Here is a 21,747-nt window from a genome sequence, read left to right as displayed (position 1 = left end):
GTGGATCTAGTGCTGCTTTGGTGACAGACCAAAGGAACCCAGACCCTGTCTGTCAGACCTTAAAAAGAAAATTTTTTTAATCTGAACACATGCAGGAATAAGTCTTTTTCACATCTGTGACATAATGGAGAGCCTGGACTACAGAAAGAAATACTGAGAAAGGTTTACACAGGTCAGCTTTTATTAAAATTAAAGTATGGGAAAATAGACATGATTCTTGTTAAAATAATACATTGGGGGAAATGTTTCTTCAGCTATTACTGTAATTGATCAAGCATGTAACAAGTGTTCTTTTACAAGATATATGGTCCCTAACATCCATGCAGAAAATACCAGATCAAGGACCTTACCTATGCAATATGTTGTACAGGGTGTCAGTATCAAGTCTGACTGCCTGTGACAACCACAGGGACAGAGCACCCACACGGACATACACATTCAGTGTCTTGAATTTTCTTTCAAATAAAAATTTTACACAGCATATAAAAATTAAACAAAAGTCCAACAAGGGTCTTTTATTGCCACTGAAAAGAGGGAAAAATAATTTACAATCTCTTAACTTTTAAAGGCAGGAGCATAGCACTAAGGCAATTTGTTTCTGCAAATGCCACAGTCCTATGCATTCCTGCTGTGGCTGACACTGTCCCCATGAGTCACTGAGTTCCACGACGAAAGTTATACAGGGGCCATGAGGTTGTGATTATCCTCTGTGGAATAAGCCTCTTCCATTCCCAAATGTTGGAAGTGCTGCCAGCTCTCCTGCTTTTCAGTAGATACACAGCACAGCTGAACATGAGGGGCTTAGGACTCTAAATAGTGCAAACACTTTTTAAAAAAAAATACATTCCAACCTCCTTGCTTCTCCAGGCAAACAGAGCCTTAGAAACTCTAGCTAACTGGAATATGTTTGCTCAACCTCCCAACTTGGTCCAAGTAGGTAGCGTGGGGAGCATGGAGGAAATTTAAATGGCACCTGTCCCAACAATAATAAAGATTTCTAAAAAAACACAGGAAGCTAATGGCAGATAAATACACAAAACAGAGCCTGGAATGTAGACACAGCTCAAGAAACAAGTTGTAAGTATAGTGTGAGCATCTGCAAAGCACATGTTTAACACATTCTTAATGGAGGGTTGAGCCCTCTTTTAAAGTTCAGAAACAAGATGCTTCCAAAATGGGTATCATCTGGCAGCAAAGGCCTTGAGCTATCAGAAGCTTCAGAAGGACAAGGGGACAGAAGAGAATGAGGAATGTTCTGCTAGACCTTGGAAACTCTGCAAGTATGTGCTGGAGGGCAAGCCTTTCTCTACACCACAGAGTGCCAGGCTCAGTGCCAGACAGTGAGAGCCACCATCAGATGAGCCAAGCCAGCCTCACTCCTGCAGAAAGCAGACTCAAAAAAAAAAAAAAAAAAAAAAAAAAAGCACAAGCAATATAGATGGGTCAGTGCTGAGTCAGGTTTATCATTAGTCCCCAGCAATTCAAGCAACACCAGTGACTGTGCTTTTATTTTTTTTTATTTTTTTATTTTTTTTGTCTTTTTCCATGTCCGGCAACGGATCGCAACCCTCAGTGTCGCCCCCGTAGCGGACCAGGACCGGCAACGGGATTGCAGCCCTCGGTGTTGCTCCCACACCTCGCTCAGCCAGTGAGTGGGAACCGGTCTGTATGTGGGATCCGAACCCTCGGTGGGAGCGCCGCCACACTTCCCAAGCGGCGCAATATAGTAGTGCGCCACCGGGCCGGCCCGTGACTGTGCTTTTAAATTCAGCAGTCTCCCTTGAATATGGTATAAAAAAAAAAAAAAAAAAAAAAGAAGACTCATCTACCTGGAGCTACTGAAAAATCCGCTTTTGGAGAGTGAAAAGTAAAGGGAAGAAAGCAACAGGCACGGACTATGTTTGAGAGAGAATGACATACAGAACATAACATTTTATCACAGACAATAAAAAGCGATTCAAATATCTTGAAAAATTATCTTATAAAAATACCTACATTAAAAGTTTAGCCTGAAAGCTATAGCTTCAGTTTTATAAAAAGGCAATCTTTGAAACAACCTGGCTCAGAAATATACAAACATTACACAACAGATATCAAAGTAAGACAGCTTAAAAAGCATCTTAGGGGATATTGCAACTGGTTTGTCACGAAATAGAATTATGTATTCTTATTGCATAGCAGAAAATGAGGTCACTTTCATTTGCATAATACTGCAACTTTTTAGATGGAGAGATGCCATTGGGTACTTATGAGAAATAACTTTGGAATTCAGAATCTGACTTCTATGTTGTCTAAATCAGTATCCAAGTGGCGTCTAAGCTGCTTCTAACCTTGGGGCTAAATAGCATTTCACCTCTGCAATCAGATTTCAGATATGCCACTGTAAAGCTGCATCAAACTAATAGGGGTGAGAATAGGTTTCACCTACCACGTGACCAGCACAGACTTGAAAACAAGTCTGTTGTGTCCACTGTGGAGAGAGACTCGTACCTGGTGATAAAGAGACAGCAGTTTTTAGGATGGCATCTGAGGGCAGCTAGAGCAGATTGGCTTTCTGGTGATGACGTACCAGTGTTCTAGTCCCCATGAGAAAGGACACATGAGGATGAAATGAACATGGCCTCAGCAGCACTACCAGCAGAGGCAGTGCTTCCTAGGAACAGAGAGGTGAGGTGGTACCAGTAGCAAAAATCCAAAAGCAGAAAACAAGGCTGGCTAGCTTTCAAGGGAGGGACCCCTTCTGGGAAGATGACACACAAAAAATAGCTTCCCCCACATAATCATGAAAATCCAGCTTCTTGGTGATGGCAGAGGAAATGGGGAATTCATCTTTGATGTGAAATCAAGAGCTTGTATGAATAGCATACACCAGACCCCAGTCCCTACCTCACCTCCGCCCCCCACGCCCCCACACACACCCAAACCCATCCCAAACTTCCTCAGAGAGAGAGGAGGGACATTTGCTCATTCCATCAGCTTACAACCCACAACCAGGCAGAGCTCTGAAACCACAGTTATCCCCACTGCTGGGTAGACCAGAGCGCCCAACTTAAGCATGCCTTGCTTCCTTTAGAGACATTTCTTCTGGGCCTACCAAAGCTGAATATTTTAGTCTCTTCCCCAGACTACTAAAAATTCTGAGTGCCTTGGTGCTCTCCAAATGTATTGCTGAAATAAAATCTGCTTAACACCAGAAAGAGAGGTTTCATCTTCAGGAGAGTTATGCATTTAGTGCATAATAAATGTACAGTAAATATACAAAATGGCCAAGTGGCTGGAAAGACTCTTGGGTTTCTAGCCACAGGGGCGGGGGTGGAAGGATGCCAGTCTCTTGCAGTGTCTGCTTGGAAGTAGCCCAGTTATGTCAGAAGTCCATTATCAGGGTCTATAAAGCCCCTTGGCTTCTTGTAGGTAGACCTAGGGTTAAAATGTCCCCAAGGTATGAGACTGTTCTCCAGACACAAGATCTCCTCTTCTCATGACAGAAATTCCAACATAAGCAATTTGCTAGTTTAGGAGCAGAACAGCTTTAAGCTTCCTTTTTTAATGCAAATGATTCCATGCACCTTCAAATACCACGCCCCAGATGTTTGAAGTTCTATCATTAATAATTTTTACCTATGAATTAGCAAAGTTCTCATCAAGCTCCTCTTTTAAAATTCAAGTATCCCTGAAAGAGAACTCAAATCCAGGGCCCATCATCATCTCCTCCCCTACAGGGAAAGCAAGGGGGGTGGGGGATCCTGGGGGTTGAAGAGAAGATACAGACCCTGGAATAGGGGAAAGCACACGGAAAGACAGACAAGGATATCAGACAGACTTGACAATAGTCACAAGGTGTCAAGGGCCAGCTCCAGCTGGTATATTCCTTTGAAGTCATCCATGTCCACCTGAACCACAAATGACCCAATCCCACATAGGGACAAACCTGTCTTTGGGTTTGGAGGGAGGGTGGCCTTTTACTTATCCTCCAAACCAGAACACTTTTGAGTAAAATGGGGCACTATGAATAATTAAGCCTAGATAATAAGCACAAACGGGGGACGGTCCTGTCCTGAGAAAACCCAGAAGTAGGATCCTTCTCTGAGACCGTTATGGGCAGGACTGAATCCTTACCACTTTGGTTTTTTGTTTTTGCTTTCTCTTGTATATTTTTTTCTCCAGTGTGTTACCTGGGGCTTCTCTGAAGAGCTATTTTTCCCAGCTGAAGAGACACAAAATCTCCCAAATCTGGAATCCACAACATCAAAGACCAACAGCCCAGATGTGAAGACTGAGCAGTTCTCATCTGCTTCCTGGAGGACAGCCCAAGGAAGAAAGACCAGCTGAGGAGCACAGGGAACCCACTTGGTCCCCAGTCTAGCGCACAGAGGACATGGTGCAGCTTTGAGAATGCCCCAGCTCTTCTGCAAAGTTACAGTAGTAGAGTCACATATGTAGGCACAGTCTAAGGACGGCCCCTCTCACTGGTTATTTCTGGACATTCCCAGCCTGTCCAGGTGTCCCTCCAGAAGACAGCAGCTTTAGTAGTCTCGGAGTCCCCATGGGACAAATCCAGAAAAGAGGTTTCTGTGATTTGATGTTCAGCATAGCAAAAGGATCAGTAGTAAAGAAATCCAGTAGGCTGTCACACATCCCCACACAACTTAGTGAAACACCATGTTCTACACACACATACACCCACACACATTCTAGGCTCTCTGTTGTCCCTGTAGAAAGACCCAAAAAAGCCCAAAGGTGCTGCTGGGGCTGTCAGGAACCCCACTGCTCAGGACGGAGGTCGAAGCACCTCAGGGAAGGAGCAGGGAGTGGGTCCCCGGCATCCACGCTGTGACGGACGACAGCAGGCTGCCATGTCTGAGGGTGGTTCTCGTACCACCACAGATCCTCCCAGTAAGTTGAATCCAGTCATGGTCCTGTCGTGCTGAATCACAGGCAGCTCCCACTCCTTCCTCCACCTCCTGGCAGTGGGAGTTTGGGTCACAAGGACTTGTGAATCACAGCAACACCTAATATGAAGGGGGGAGAAAGATATTATCTCAGCTTCTCCAAAGTTATTCAGAGTCCTGATGAGTTCATGAGTCTAAGACATCCTAAGTCACAGCCAATGGAGATGGATACAATTTTTATCCAAATATTGAAGGGTCTGTGGACTTTGGCTGCAAGCAGGTGGCTGTTTCCTATTCTAACAGCCAAGTCTTGGCAAGATATTTGGGTTCACAAGCACAGTCTCTCAACACCACAGATTAGTGGTCTCATCTGGCATCATCACACAGACTCATCTATTATTGAAATGACTCCCATCCCCAACTCTAGCACTCAGCTTAATAACACTCAGCACCCAGCACCTTCACTGGAAACCCAGAAGCAGCTATGCAGCTCTAAATTTGTATCACTTTAAGAAAAGTGATGAGTGATTTATGTCTACTTTTATAAGATGCGGAGATGAACTGGAAAGAACAGTAGCCTGACTTTATGAAAGCAATAAAAACTGAATTCCAATCCTAGTTCTGCCACCCATCAACCTGAATTGCATCCTTCCTTACGCAAATCCACTTTCCTCTTTAAGCTCAGTTCCCACACTATTTAATGTCATCTAACTGCGGGATCCTTCCAGTGCTAACTTCTCTACTGAGATAAACACTCCAGACACATATGTATATGTTACTGTTCTAGTTACATTGAACCATATTCGGCACCTAACTTCATAAATCCATGTATGACCCCAAATCTCAGTGTAGTAGACTGAGGCTATATGGAGGATATCATAGGTTGATTCGGTCAACATCCTCTCCACTTGCTGTCCTCTACTACAGACACCAGCTTCCCAGACTGCCTTGCCACTGGAAGTGCCTGGGACTCAGTCCTGGCCAAGGGTATGGGAATGCAAGCCTGCCAGGGCTGCAACACTGGCTTTGTCCTTGTCCTGTCTGGAATGCTCATGCAAGGCCTGAGGGCAGTGGAAGTAGTTGATAAAGCTGGCAGAACAGAAAAGAGAGGGAAAGCCTGGCTCTTCAGTGATAGTCTGAGCCACAGGCCAATCCTGGACTTCTTTCTGCCAGAGACAAATATACTCCCTTCAATATTTAAGCAAGTATCCGTCAGGTTTTCTAGTACCTGCTGCTGAACAAAATCCCAACTTACAGGGTGTCTACAGGTAAGATGGTTACAGGAGCCTTATTTTAACATATTCTCACAATCATAAAATGTTGTGGTTGAAGATGAGATTGAGAGAACATTCTAAAAGAAAGCCCAGGATACGCCATCGAAGAGATTCAACTAAGACATCCATTTCCTCTTCATTCCTGGACAAAGGTACAGACATAGCAGCTTGCAGGCAGGCCAAACCTGATCCAGACCCGGATGTGCTGCCTGACCGTGACAGCATCTCACCTGCAGCTCAGGCATCTGCTTCACAGGTAGCTTTTTTAAAAAACGCAGGCTCCTGTATTGCTTTTTAATGTAAACTTTTCTTTTGACTATAAAAGCAATAAATTCCCATCATGAAAATTTGGAAAACGCAGAAGAACACAAAGAAAAAAATCTTTAATCCCTTTGTACAAACCGAACCACCATTATCTCTTTGTAATAATTCCTGGCTTCTAATAATAATCATAATCATTTACCTAATGGTATCTAGTGCCAGGCAAGCATTGTGCTAAGCACTTTACACATGCATATTTCTACGTTTCGTTCTCACAGCTGCCCTAAGAGGCTTGGTCTAATTTTATTCCCATTTAATAAGACAACAAATAAGACAACAGAGGCTCAGTTACACTGGATACCTGGCCCAAAGACCTAGGGCTCGTGGCAGAGCCAGGATTTAGATTCAGATCTGACTCCAATATTCATTTCTGGAAGCATTAGCTATTCAAACCCCCCATACAGCTCCATACGTGAGCTCACATGGTACATACAATTTCGCATCCTCCTTTTTTAACCTAGCAGTCTGTCACAAACGTTTTCTTGTGACCTTAAAAATATATCCACAATATAAATATTCCATCGATTGACTATTTCCCTCATGTCAAACATTAAGTAGTTCTCAGTTTTTGCTATTATAAGTAATACTCCAATAAATAACTTTGTCTATAAATCTCTACATTTCAAAGCATTTCCTTAGATTTTTTTTAATTGACATATTGTGATTGTATGGGGTTCAATCTGATGTTTTGATACATATATATGTTATATATATGTATTATATAGCATAATACATATATTATATATGTATTAGTATATAGGGTAGTTAGTGTATCCATCGTTTCACGCATTTATCATTTCTTTGTGACGAGAACATTCAAAAGCTTCTCCTCTAGTTATTCTGTAATATACAAAACTTAACTGTTAACCACAGTCACCCTACTATACAATAGAGCACCAGAAATTATTCTTCCTATCTCATTGTGACTTTGTACCTGTTGGCCAACCTCTCCCTGTTTTCCCTTCCCCACTCCCTTCCCCAGTCTCTGGTAACCACTGTTCTACTCTCTGCCTCTGTAATATTCGCTTTTTTATTTTATTTTATTTTTTTAGGTTCCACATATGAGTGAGGTCTTCTGGTATTTGCCCTTCTGTGCCCGGCTTACCTAACATAATAACCTCCAAGTCCACCCACGTTGCCACAAATGACAGGATTTCATTCTTTTTTATGGCTGAATAGTATTCCATTGTGTATATATACCACATTCATCTATGTTGGACACAGGTTGATTCCACACCTTGGCTATTGCAAACTGTGCTTCAACAAACAAGGGAGTGCAGATATCTCTTCAGCATACTGACTTGTTTCCTTTAGGTATATACCCAGTAGTGGGATGGCTGGGTCATATGGTGGTTCTAATTTTAATTTTTTGACGAGCCTCCATACTGTTTTCCATAATGGCTGTACAAGTTTACATTCCCACCAATAGTGTGCCAGTGTTTCCTTTTCTCCACATCCTTCTCAACACTTTTCTTTTTTGTCTTTTTGACAACACCCATTCTATCTGGAGTGAGGTGGCAACTCGTTGTTTTGATTTGCATTTCCCTGATAATTAGTGATGTTGAGCATTTTTTCGCATGCCTGTTGTCCACCTGTATGTCTTCTTTTAAGGACTGTCTATTAAGATCCTTCGCCCATTTCTCAATTGGGTTACTTGATATTTTGCTGTTGAGTTATTTAAGTTCCTCATATATTCTTGATATGAACCCTTTTGTCAGATGTATAGTTTGCAAATATTTTCTCCCATTCTATAGGTTGTCTCTTCACTCTGTTAACAGTTTCCTTTGATGTGTGAAAGCTTTTTATTTATTTTTATTTTTTATTTTTCCTTTTTGTCTTTTTTTCGTGACCGGCAACGGATCGCAGCCCTCAGTGTCACGCCGGTACCGGACCGGGACCGGCAACGGGATCGCAACCCTTGGTGTTGCGCCCGCTCCTCGCTCAGCCAGTGAGCGGCCGGTCTGTATGTGGGATCCGAACCCTCGGCGGGAGCGCCACACTGTAGCAGTGCGCCACCGGGCCGGCCCAACAGTTTCCTTTGATGTGTGAAAGCTTTTTAGTTTGATGTAACCCCACTTGTCTATTTTGGCTTTTTATTGCTTGTGCTTTTGAAGTCTTATTTAAAAATTCCTTGCCCAGCCCCATGTTTTCATTTCCCCTATGTTTTCTTCCAGTAGTTTCATAGTTTTGGGTTTTACATTTAAATCTTCAATGCATTTCAAGTTGATTTTTGTATATGGTGAGAGGTAGAGGTCTAGTCTCCTCCTCCTGCATGTGGATATCCAGTTTTCCCAACACCATTTAAGGAAGAGACTGTCTTTTCCCCAATATATATTCTTGGCACCTTTATCAAAGATCAGTTAGCTGTGGGTGCATGAATTTATTTCTGGGCTCTCTATTCATTCCATTGGTCTGTGTGTCTGTTTTTATGCCAATACCATGCACTTTTGATTACAAATGCTTTGTAGTATGATTTAAAATCAAGTAGTATGATGTCTCCAGCTTTGTTAACTTTTCTCAGGATTGTTTTTGCTATTCAGTGTCTTTTTTTGGTTCCATATGAATTTAAGAATTGTTTATTTCTATGAAGAATGTCATTGGTATTTTGATAGGAATTGCATTAACTCTGTAGATCACTTTGGATAGAATAGCCATTTTAACAATATTGATTCTTCTAATCCACAAACCCGGGATATCTTGCCATTTATTTGTGTACTCTACAATTTCTTTCTTTAAAGTTTTGTTTTCAATATAGAGGTCTTTCAACTCCTTAGAAAAGTTTATTCCTAGGTTTGTTTTTTTGGTTTTTTTTGTTTTTGTTTTTGTTTTTTTTGGTAGTTATTGTGAAGGCAATTGTTGACTTGATTTCTTTCTCAGATACTACATCATTAGTATATAGAAATGCTACTGACATATATGTTGGTTTTGTACCCTGCAACTTTACTAAATTTGTTTATTCGTCCTAATAGCTTTTGTGGGGTCCTTAAGATTTTCTATATATAAGATCATGTCATCTGCAAACAGGGACAGTTTGACATCTTCCTCTCCAGTTTAGATGCCTTTTCTTTCCCTTGTCTGATAGCTGTCTAAGACTTCCAGTACTATGTTGAATAGAAGTGGCAAAAGTGGGCATCCTTGTCTTGTTCCTGATCTGAGAGGAAAAGATTTCAGATTTTCCCCATTCAGTAGGATGTTAGCTATGTGTTCATCATATATGGCCCTTATTGTTTTGAGGTACATACCTTCCATAGCCAGATTTCCAAGAGTTTTTATCATGAAGGAATGTTGAATTTTATCAAATGCCTTTTCTGCATCAACTGAAATGATCATGTGGTTTTTGTCTTTCTTCCTGTTAGTGTGGTGTATCACATTTATTGACTGCATATGTTAAGCCCTCATTGCATCCCTGCAATAAATCCCACTTGGTCATAGTAAATGATTTTATTAATGCACAGCTGGATTTGGTTTGTTAGTATACTGTTGAGAATCTTTGCATCTCTGTTCATTAGGAATTTTGGCCTGTAATTTTCTTTTTGTTGTTGTCATGTGCTTGTCTGGTTTTGAAATCAGAGTAAAGCTGACTTCATAAAATGAATTAAGAACTGATCCTTCTTCTTCAACTTTCTGGAATAATCTAAAGAAAATTAGTATTAGTTCTCCTTTAAATGTTTGGTAAAATTCAGCTGTGAAGTCATCAGCACCTGGGCTTTTCTTTGATGGAAGACTTTGTATTACTGATTCAATTTCCTTACTTGCTATTAGTCTATTTAGATTTTTTACTTCTTCATACCTTAATCTTGGTAGATTACAAGTGTCCAGGAATTTATCCATTTCTTCTGTGTTATCAAATTTGCTGACATATAGTTGTTCATAATAGTCTCTTAAGATTTTTTATATTTCTGTGGTCTAAGTTGTATTGTCTCCTTTTTCATTTCTGATTTTATTTGAGCTTTCTCTTTTTTTCATGGTTAGTCTAGGTAAAGGTTAGTCAATTTTATTTATCTTTTCAAAAGACCAATTCTTCATTTTGCCAATCTTTTAAATTGGTTTTTTGTTGTTGTTGTTTAGTTTCTATTGCATTTATTTCTGCTCTGAGCTTTATTATTTCTTCCCTTCTGACAATTTTGGTTTTAATTTGTTGTTTTTCTAGTTCCTTTAGGTGCATTGTTAGGTTATTTATTAGGAATCTTTCTTTTTTGATGTAGGCATTTATTGCTATAAATTTTCCTCTTAGAATTGCTTTTTCCCTGCTCCATAAGTTTAGGTATCGTGTGTTTCTATTTGCACTTATCTCAAGGAAATTTTTTAATTTCCCTTTTAATTTCTTCATTGACCCACTGGTTGTTTAGAAGCATGTTAGTTTATTTCCATGTATTTGTAAAGTTTCTAAAGTTTTCCTTGTTGATTTCTAGTTTTATATCATTGTGATCAGAAAAGACACTTGATATGATCTCTATCCTTTTAACTTTGTGTAGACTTGTTTTGTGGCCTAACATATGATCTATACTGGAGAATGTTCCATGTGCAGTTGAGAAGAATATGTATTCTGCAGCTGTTGGAGGGAACATTCTCTAAATGTCTGTAAGGTCCATTTGGTCTCTGTGCAGCTTAAGTCAGATGTTTATTTTCTCTGTAGATAATCTGTTCATTATTGAAATCAGAGTGTTGATAGTCCCCTACTCTTATTGAATTGCAATCTATATCTCCCCTTAGGTCTAATAATACCTGCTTCATATATATATGGGTGTTCTTATGTTGGGTGCATATATATTTACAATTGTTATATCCACTTGTTGAATTGATCCATTTATCACTGTTTAATGACATTTTTTGTCTCTTTTTACAGTTCTTATTTAAAGCCTATTTTATCTGATGTACATATGGCTACTCTCACTTGCTTTTTGTTTCTGTTTGCCTAGAATATATTTTTCCAGCCCTTCACTTTCAATCTATGTTTATCTTTAATAGTTAGGTGAGTCTTTTGTAAGCAGTATATCATTGGGTCTTTTTTTTAATCCATTCAGCCACTCTATATCTTTTAATTGGAGAGTTCAGCCCATTTATAGTCATGGTTATTATTGATATAAGAGAACTTATTCCTGCCATTTTGTGAATTGCTTTCTGGTCGTTTTGTAGATCCTTAGTCCTTTTGTTTTTCTCTTGTTATGTACCTCTGTGGGTTGTTGATTTTCTGTGGTTCTAAGCTTTGTTTTCTTTCTCTTTCTCATATGTGTTTCTGCTGTAATTTCTTTCTTGTTGTTAGCTTGGTGCTAACATAAAGAGTCTTGTAGTTAAAATAGACTATTTTAAGCTGATAGCAACTTAACTTTGGTCACATAAAAATGCTCTATGGGCCGGCCCGGTGGCGCACTGGGTGCGCCGCTTGGGAAGCGTGGCGGCGCTCCCGCCCGAGGGTTCGGATCCCACGTACAGACCGGCTCCCGCTCACTGGCTGAGCGAGGCGCGGGAGCAACACCGAGGGTTGCAATCCCGTTGCCGGTCCCCGGTCCAGTACGGGGGCAACACTGAGGGTTGCGATCCATTGCCGGACACGGAAAAAAGACAAAAGACAAAAAAAAAATGCTCTAGACTTCCCTACACACACACTATTTGTATTTTTGTTGCCTTCATTTATGCTTGTATCTATTACATGTTCCCTAGCCACTAATTGTAGCAGTCAGTTTTTGGACCATTTTGATTTTCAACCTTCATGCCAAAGGACTGAAGGATTTATATAGCATCACTAACTCACTGGAGTATTCTGAGTTTGAATGATGAATTTACTCTACTGGTGAGTTTTGTACTTTTTTGAGTTTTCATGATAGTAATGATGATCTTTTCATTTCCAGTTGTAGCACTTCCTTAAGCATTTCCTGTAAGGCTGGCCTAGTGGTGATGAATTCCTTCAGCTTTTGCTCGTCTGAGAAGGTCTTTATTTATTCCTCTTTTCTGAACAATAGCTTTACTGAATAAAGTATTCTTGACTGATTGTTTTCAGCACTTTGAATATATTATCCCATTCTCTCCTGGCCTGCAATGTTTCTGTTGAGAAATCTGCTGATAATCTAATGGAAATTCCCTTATATGTGACTTGTCGTTTTTCTCCTGCAGCTTTTAGATATTTTGGGTTAAGGCTAATTGGGGAACTTTGAGTTTCCTGAGTCTAAATGCCCATATCTCTCCCAACATTTGGATAGTTTCTAACCTATTGTTTTAATAAATAGGGTTTTCTGTGCCTTTTTCCATCTTTTCTCCCTCTGGAACACCTATCATTTGAGTATTTGTTCACTTAATGGTGTCCCATCCATTTTGTAGGCTTTCTTCATTCTTTTTTAATTCTATTTTCTTTTTAAATTCTGTTTTATTTTTCTTTTTATTCCCTCTGACTGGATTATTTCAAAAGATCTGTCTTTAAGTTCAGAAATTCTCTCTTCTACTTGATTTAGTCTGTTGTTGAAGCTCTCAATTTTATTTTTAATTTCATTCAATGAATTCTTCAGCTTCGAGATTTCTGTTTGGTTCTTTTTTATGATAGCTTTCTTTTTAAATTTCTCATTCAGATTATAAACTGTTTTCCTGGTTTCATTGGATTATTTATGTTCTCTTATATATCTTTGAGTTTCCTTAAGATCATTATTTGAAACTTCTTTACAGTCATTTTGTAACTGTCCTTTGGTGTCTGTTACTAGAAACTTATTGTGTCCCTTTGGGAGCATCCTGTTTCCTGCTGCTTCACGTTTCTTGTGTTCCTATGTTGATATTTGTGCATCTAATGAAGTAGTCGCCTTTCCCATCTTTCTGGAATAGATTATGTAGAAATTACTTTCTCCTGTAGGTGGGTCCTAGGGTGTCTGTGGGTATGTTGCATCGGCTTTGGTTTGGGGCAGACTCAGTAGCACAGTCTCTGTGCAGTTTCTTCCGTTGTAATCCTCTTCAGCAATGTTTACAAATGCTTCAGTCTAGATAGCAGGAGTTTGTGCCAGCACTGGCACTGATTTGCTGAGGGCAGAGACTCTGGGATGGTCGTTGGGCCAGGCATGTGCAAGTGCAGAGGGCCAACAGGCTGTTTGGTGGTCTAAGGTGCAGAGTTGCTGCCCAACCAGCTATCAGGCCAGGCGTGGGCATGCAGCTCTGAGGTTGTCTCTCCCAAGGGGTGGTATACTTCCCAACCAGCTTTTGGGCTGGAAACAGGTGAGCCTAGGTGTGGAATAAGGGGGGTTGGTGGTCAAACAGCTCTGCCAAGGCCTCTCAAGAGATGCAAAGCTGCTGCTTGGCTAGGAGCTGGCATGCATGGATGCAGCAGGGCCAAGTAGCTCTATGGAGGCTTGCTGGAGGGAGCAAAGCCACTGTTCAATCCACTGCCAAGCAGGGAGCAGGAGTGCATAGGTGCAGCAAGGCCCTGAAGCTCTGTGGAGGGCTGTCAGAGGAGGTGGGGCCACTACTGGATTAGCTGTCGCACCCGGCATAGGCGTATACTGGTGCAACATAGCAGGGAAGCCCTGTGGAGGCCTGCTGGAAGAGGCAGAGCTGCTGCCTGATCAGCTGTTGAGCAGGATGCAGGCATGCACAGGTGCAGCAGGGTTCAACAGTTCTGTGGGAGTCACCAGGTCACCTGTTGAGCCTGGAGCCTGCCTGCAGGGGTGTGGTAGGGTTGTGTAGCTCTGGGGAGGTCTTCTGGGGGAGGCAGAGTTACCACCTGATCCACTGTCAAATAGGAAGCAGGCATGCTGCTGGATCAGCTGTTGAATAGGGTGTGGGCATGCATGGGTGCAGCACGGTTGTGCAGCTCTGTGGAGGCCTGCCAGTGGGAGGTGGAGATGCCGCCTGAGGGAGCAAGCCTGCAAAGATGCAGCAGGGCCCAACAGCTTTGTGGAAGGATGCCAGTGGGGACAGAGATGCCACCCAAGCCACTGTAGGGCAGGGAGCAGGCATGCACAGGTACAGCAGGGTTGATCAGCTTTCTGGAGGGCTGCCTGATCAGCTGTTGAGCCTGGTGCAAGCCAGCAAGGGTGCAGTAGGGCCCAGCAGCTCTTTGGACGCCTGTTGTGGGAAGGCAGAGCCACTGCCTAATCAGCCACTGAGCAGGGTACATGTGTGCATGGGTGCAGTCAGGTAGTTCACCTCCGTGGAAGCCTGCTGGGGTTCCTTCGATTTTAATAGACTCAATCACTCAATGGGTTTGAACACAAAATTGTACATTTGCTTGTCTCCTTCTCACCTACTTCTGGAGTGGACAGACAATGCAGAAACGGACATAAAATATTCAGCTCATATACAAAATTTTAACCACTCTTTCTTAACCTTTCCCTTCTCATTAAGGCACATGTGCAGCCACGGGGAGAGCCCTCACTTGCCTCACTACCTTGTCCTAGAAAATGCCCTGCTCTTCCCACTACAGCTTCAAAAAGAAAATGACGGTGTTTGTTTTAATAATTAACCATGAGAACAGCATCACTCTAGCACCAAAATGCTTCTAAAATCTTTTATATTTAGCCAAGGAAAATGTGACAAGGTGAGAAAAACCCTAAAGGAGGAAAAACGTGAAAGTTCATTGCAGTGGAAGACTTGTGGTGAAAGGCTGTGATGCACACCACGTCAAGCCTGCACAGCACAATATTCCTTTGCACTGAAATTCAAACTACATGGAATGACTGACATTTCTAGTGCAAAATGAGAGTAAGAATATATTGCAGCCCTGGTGTAGAATAAATGAGTTCATGATTGCAAAATATGTAAGATAACGCCTGGCACATTGTGTGTGCTCAGTAAATAAATGTCAATTCTAAACATTCCAGCTTCTAGAAAACCAGATACAATGAGCTGGGCTGCATCATGGATGTGTATTTGCTTGTCTCCCCCAAGGACTCCCAACCACAACAGCACCAACTCTAATGTCGCTGCCCAACACCTCATTAAACCCCTCACACATACTCCCCCCAAGAAGATGCTTCTACGCTAGCCTTTTGTCTTACCCTTCCCTCCCCACCTCTTGCCTAGAATGCCCTGTCCTCCAGCCCTGAGCTGGGGTAGTACAGAGGGCATGAGCTTATAAGTCAGACCTGGGTTTCAATTCTGACTTTGCCATTTATTAGCTGTGTGGCCTTTGGAAATTACTTAAACTCTCCAAGCCTCAGTTTTATCATTCTTAAGATGGAAGGACACAGTCCATTCAACCTGAGAGTTGTTTAAAAGATGAGAATGAATGTATACACTGTACTCACACACTACCCATGGCACAGAGGGGGGCACCCAGTAAAGGGCAGCTATCTGTGTGGTCATGATACACCCTCAATGTTTAATGGAGTCAGCCTCCTCCAAGAAGTATTCTCTGACTCCGCCAGTTCTCACCAGTCTGTCATATCCTAAAGTCTGTAGAGTACACTCCATTTAGAACCTGTGAAGGTAAGTCTTACCTTTCCAATTCAATTTCTGGAGAGCAAGAACTGTATCTTATGCCACCTAGGAGCCTGGCACCAAATAAACCAGGAATGGCAATGAAATTCTAAAATTTCTTATGACAACTCAGATCAGTTAGAATAGGCTCATTGGAATACTGTGTTAAGAATTCTGAGACTACACTCAGGTTCATGGGGGAAACAGTGCTAATCACCAGTATCTATCATGGGCACAGAATGAAAGATTGGTGGCCACGTGACAATTACCTGCCATCCTGGAGGAGGCACTTGGTCCTAAGTTAAGCAAGCTTATACCCCCTTAACCCACCCATCCACCCCCATGTCCCCAGTGTGTTGGAGGCCTCCAAGGAGTGGGTGTGGAGATAAAACACACTGACCTGCATAGCTCCGCCCTGTGCTCATATTGGTTGGCAGCAGGGTCCATTTGTCCGTGACAGGATTGTAGTACTCCACAGAAGCCAAGTTGCAGGATCCATCATCCCCTCCAACCACATACAGAAGCCCATTCACTGCGCAGACCCCTGGGAATCAAACAGAAGGCATAGGGGCACCAAGAGATCAGCATCGATGGAGACAAATCTGGATAGCCCTGGAGGCTCTCTTCCTCGCTTTATGGTAACACAACAGAGATTTGGCTCTGCAGGTCTGAGTTTGCTCAATGGGAGAACACACTAATGACAGCCATCAGGCTCTGAGGATACCCTTTTTAAACAAGGTCATTTCTGTGACCAGGGAGTTATTACTATATGATCCAACAGATGTTCCCTGCCCCCCAACCCTGTAAGAATGTAGAGCATTGTGGGTACAGGCCCGTCTCTACTGGAATGTTGCCACAGTGCATGCTGACCCCCCTGCCCAGTCTGAGGGAGGGAATAGACAATTCAGAGGATTTCGCGCACGCTACTACCTCTCTGCTTATAAGTTTTTCCCTGATAAGCCCTATGCTATATCCATACTGTGTGGCACTAATGGTTGTGTCTGTAATCCCTTTACAAGACTGGATCTGAAATCAAACACAGTTCCCAGGGGAAAGGCACCCCTTCCCATCCTGATCTCAGGATGAGCTGGTTTTCGGGCAAGGACTCACACAGGGGGAACCAAAGAGTTGGAAAAAGCAGATATTGCTCATCAAGACTTTAAAAGGACATAGTCCAATTCATTGCATATTTTTTCAAAGTTAGATTAAGAGATCGATGATGCTCAGAAAAGTAGTAATTATCAGCACTGGTGAAGATACTCTCAAATACTGTTGAGAGTATAAAATGGACCACCTTCCTGGATGGTGTGTGAAACGCATGTGCTTCCTCTGACTCAAAAATTCCACTTCTGGCCTTTTATTCTAAAGAAACAATTTTAAATATGTGCATTGATTTAGCTATAAGGACCATTTATAACAGTCAAAGTATTACAGTATAGAAAATATGGAAATAACCTGTGTCCAATGATAGATTAGTTATTTAAATTATAATATAGCCATTTAAAATAATATCATGTGAATAAATTTAGTGTTTTTTATAAGGTGTTCATGAAAGATTGTAAAGTGGGTTTAAAAGAGCAGATTATAAAACAACGCTATAGTGTGATTTCATTTTTGTTGTTAAAAACAATAGAAATACCTATATACGAATGTTCGTATATACACACATTTACATCTAAACCTAATTCTTGGACTGTACATATACTAGCTGCCTTAAGGCTTTTTAGTTCCTTGTAAGGCCAAATGCCAACTTATATCACAGCAGGCTCAGGCAATGAGTAAATTAATAAACTCCCCTCTGTTCACATTTCCAACAAGTCAGCCACAAATTGGTTTAGCAAACCTATTTATAATATGAGAATAGAGGAAATAAATCTGTCCGAAAGTCACCTGTTTGTCTTTCCAGCCTAGGAAGCTGGGCTAAGCCAACACTTTCTCAGAGCAAAGAGGCACAAAGCAAGACGTACCAACACAGGACACGACCCACAGGGCAAAGTTCTAAAGGAAATAGATTACTAGGGGCATCAGGCTCTTCCTAGACATAAACATAAATACTCCTGGGTAAATCATTCCTATGGGAAGGAATAGGGGAAGGGAAGGAAAGGAGAGACGGGAAGTAAAAAGAGGGGAATAAGAGAGAATTAATCCAGGGTCTAGCTGTCCCTGCAAGGAAGGAGACTGGTTTCAGGTAGGAAATGAGAGGTTCTCCTTACCAGACACCGGCAAAGAAAAAATGGAACCAAGTGCCACGTCCACATAGCCCTGAGCTTAGCTCCCTAACAAAGCCATTGTGCAGGGGGCACTGATGGAAACCAGGGGGCTTTTCTAGGTCTGTGCCCATCTGTGTGTAGTAAAAGTCACCTTTCACTGGGGGATGAAGGGACCCCTCTGCATCTAAGTGGGGGAACCTGGGGCTAGCTTTTTGGGTCCCAAATTCTCCCCTCCCCTAACCCAAAGCCTACCCAACAAATGGACACTCCCTGTTCAGGATACAAGCTCAGCTCCAGACTCTAGGAGTCTCTCCCCTCTTCTTCTCCTTTAGAGCTAGTGTCTGCAGGGAGAAAAGACCCACGACCCCCAAGAGGGAGAGGAGAGAACAGTCAACTTACCTGCATTGCGCCGGCACATGTTCATGTCTGCCACCTGCTTCCAGGTGTTTGTTCCAGGATCATAAACCTCCACACTCTTCCTCACCAATGGCCCATCGTGCCCACCTGTGGCATACAGCTGTCCGCTGAGCACCCCAACCCCTGAAAGGCAGAGCACAGTGTCCCAGCCTCAGGCTGGCTACAGTAACCAGAAACCAGGAGGCCTGGTGTCCATCCTGGGCAGCCATCACCAGCAGGGTGACTTGGGGAGTGCTGTTTTATCTCCCTGGACCTCAGTGTCCTCATCTGTAAAACAAATATAATGACACCCTGCCCACCTTCTCCTAAGATTGGCAATATGAAAACTTTGAACTATAATTCAAACATGACCTCATTTCTGTTTCAAAAAACATAAATATGTCTATATATGTCTATACATATATAAGTGTACATGTATCTATTCATATATTTACATAAATATACATGTATATGCATGTCTAAGGGTACTTCAAGAAGTTCATGGAAAAACAGAATTAAAAGATAATACGAATCTTTCCATGAACTTTCTGAAGCGCGTGCGAGCGCGCGCGCACACACACACACACACGAGCATATATGGGGGAGGAGAGTTCATAAAGCAAAGGAAAAAAAAAGAAAAAAGACTGAAAGAAACCCACCAAAACATTAAAAGTAGCTATTTCTTAGTGGTAAAATTATACTTTTTTCCCTTTTTGCCTGTCTATATTGCCTAGTTTTCCCATAATGTTTTATTCCTTGTATTACTCAGCCTTATATTAGTTCAATAGAAAGAGTTAAAAATTGAAACTAGCCTTACAGTCAGTGTGCTGAGCTCATTTAGGGAGACCTCCCTACTAGTCTTGTAAGAAGCTATTCTTTCAGCTCAATTCTGTCCCCTTAAATTGCAGAGTATTAACCCACTCACGGTACTGATCAGCCAGAGCTGAGTGCTAGAATTGAACTTTTCACAAGTGTTAGCATAATCTTTTAAAATATTTTTATACAAGTCAAAGAGATAAAAGCTGTAAGGAAGGACAGTGGCACAGTACCTAGAAAGAGCAACTGACCTGGTCTCTGGAACCCTGGGACACCTGGGTTCTGCACCTGTCTAACTTGCCCCTTGGGTGACCCTTCCTTCCCCTTTCTGGGCCTCAGTTTTCCCCCTTGTGAAAGGAGAGACTAGATCAGTAGCTCGTGTGGACCATGGACTACTCCACTCCATGAACAGGCTGCATCTCAACCAGCTGGGGATCTGTTTGAAAGGTTAGATTCCAGGGCCTCACTCCCAGAGACACTGGTCAGGAAAAAGTTCCTGAGGTCATTGGGATGGGCAGCTGGATTTCAGACCCATAGACTAGCTTTGCAGAATATAAACTTCATATGGACAGGAACATGTCTATATTATCCTCATCTGCTTCCCCGTGCCTGATGGTAGTAGGTTCTCAACAGATATTGTTTAAATGACAAAATGTGCAAAATCCCTTTCAGCACTTATGCTGGTATGCTAGTGGCTCCCAGCAGTTGCCCTAAACTAACAGCAGATGGTGGTGTTGTATCAACAATGTCTATCTAACAGACAGGTTTAATAACATTCAGAGGGTTTCAAAAACTTCCTTTCTACCATGCTAAGCAGGAACTAGTACCCCGAGACCCAGAGATGGCCTCTGTTTCCCCCTAACCACCTGCTCACATGCCCACACCCTGCTGAAGAAGCAAGCAGCCTTCCAGGCACTCTGGGGTACCTCTGCCCCAGCCACTCTGCCCCTATGCTCGTGCAGCCTCATCCATAAATGTAGAGGCTTCCAACACCTGAAAGGGCCTCAGGCAGCCAGAGGCCAGGGCCTTTCGTCTCAGGGCCTTTGGCCACCAAAAATCACCCACTACCACAAGTATATGCATTCTCAACTCCAGAGGTGAGACTTCTCCAAATCTCAGGAAAGGGAAGCACTGATGAAAAGCTGACCTGAAGCCTGAGGCCAGGACTCTGATAGTAATCTAGGAGAGAGCCCATTCCCTAAACTGAGATCACTATGACTCCCAGAGACAAGGGCCATAGGCATATCACTTTCCAGGGCCTCCAGCCTAGGTGACAGGCCGGAATGGGGCCAAGTGATGTCCACCCAGAAATAACCATCTAAGCAGCTTGCCAGAGACAAAGCAGCTGTGGCCTCCAAAGGCTGCTCCATCCACAAAGATGACAGCCTGAACTGCAGAGGCAGGTCAGTCCTCGTGGCCCCCACTGCGCCGCCTCACCACACAGTCTGCTGGAGGTTCCCAGGAGCAGCCACACGTCTCAGGTATGGTGCCGCACTCCTGCTAAGCTGCTCCTATGTCCTTGAACACTTGCTCTCACACCTCAAGTCACAATAAAGGGTGTCTAGGAAGTACAAAGAAGACTCTACACCAAGACTTTAGGAACCAAAATTACGAAAAGAGTGTTATAAAGGGAAAAGAATTATCAGATTTGTGAAATGAATTTGTCCTTAGGGACCATCTACTGCAGTCCACTCATTTCACATCTGAAGAATTAGGGTCCAGACATGGGGTAAGGAACTTGCCCAAGGTCACGTGGCAAATTAGGGCAGACCCAGCACAAAAACCCAGGCCTTTTGACCTCCAGTCATTTGCTCTACCTTCAGGAAGGACCAACCTGTCAGGATCAGCAGAGACAAGCTCCCCAAAAATAGCATGCAAAACACAAATGCTTCTTAAATGGAATCACATAGATTTTTCTTTTGTAACCAGTGTGCAAAGGTTCTTGAAAAATATTAAAATAGCACAATTTTTAAGGAACATGGAGGAAGTGGTCATGTGTTTGATACTATAAAATGAGACACAACTCAATCTCCAAAAATACACAAAAAGAGAAATAACATTGTGAGGAAAAACTCCCAGTTGTGGCTTCCCTTCCCAGAAGTCACACGGCCTTCCCACTAGGACAGATTGGTAACCAGCCACCACCCACCACAGGAACCAGCAATAAAGAGCCAGTGTGCAGTGCCCCTGCCTGCCCTCTCAGACCCTTTCCTTTGGGCTTCTGAGATGATGGGGGAAGGCAAAGCAGGAAGGAAGGGGCTATTGCTCCCTTCTTCAAGAATCCCAAAGGACCACAGAGTTCCCGAGCCTCCCACAGAGGCAGAAGTGGGAAACCATTTGGAAAGTAGATCTCTTCCCATGTTGGGGAGGCAGTTGAAGTGAGGAAAAGTGGGGATGGGGGGCATACGTTTATCTCCCAATATAAACCCCAATAGCTCAGCTTTCAAC

General features: G+C 42.6%; 1 protein-coding gene across 1 annotated transcript in view; it reads right to left on the bottom strand.

Moving 5' to 3' along the window:
• Positions 1-4,946: 4,946 nt before the first annotated feature.
• KLHL3 (kelch-like family member 3) overlaps positions 4,947-21,747 on the bottom strand; it is a 113,321-nt gene continuing 96,520 nt past the window's right edge. Inside the window, exons 13-15 of the mRNA XM_008575433.1 lie at positions 18,487-18,627; positions 16,278-16,421; positions 4,947-5,009 (exon numbers count right to left, since the gene is read on the bottom strand). Of these exons, the coding sequence (XP_008573655.1) occupies positions 4,981-5,009; positions 16,278-16,421; positions 18,487-18,627 (314 nt within the window). The 3' untranslated portion in view covers positions 4,947-4,980. The remainder of the gene's footprint in view (positions 5,010-16,277; positions 16,422-18,486; positions 18,628-21,747) is intronic.

Source organism: Galeopterus variegatus, unplaced genomic scaffold, assembly GCF_000696425.1.
Source record: "Galeopterus variegatus unplaced genomic scaffold, G_variegatus-3.0.2 Scaffold1185, whole genome shotgun sequence".
In the NCBI taxonomy this organism is placed as follows: Eukaryota; Metazoa; Chordata; class Mammalia; order Dermoptera; family Cynocephalidae; genus Galeopterus; species Galeopterus variegatus.
This window is presented reverse-complemented; position numbering and strand designations above follow the sequence as displayed.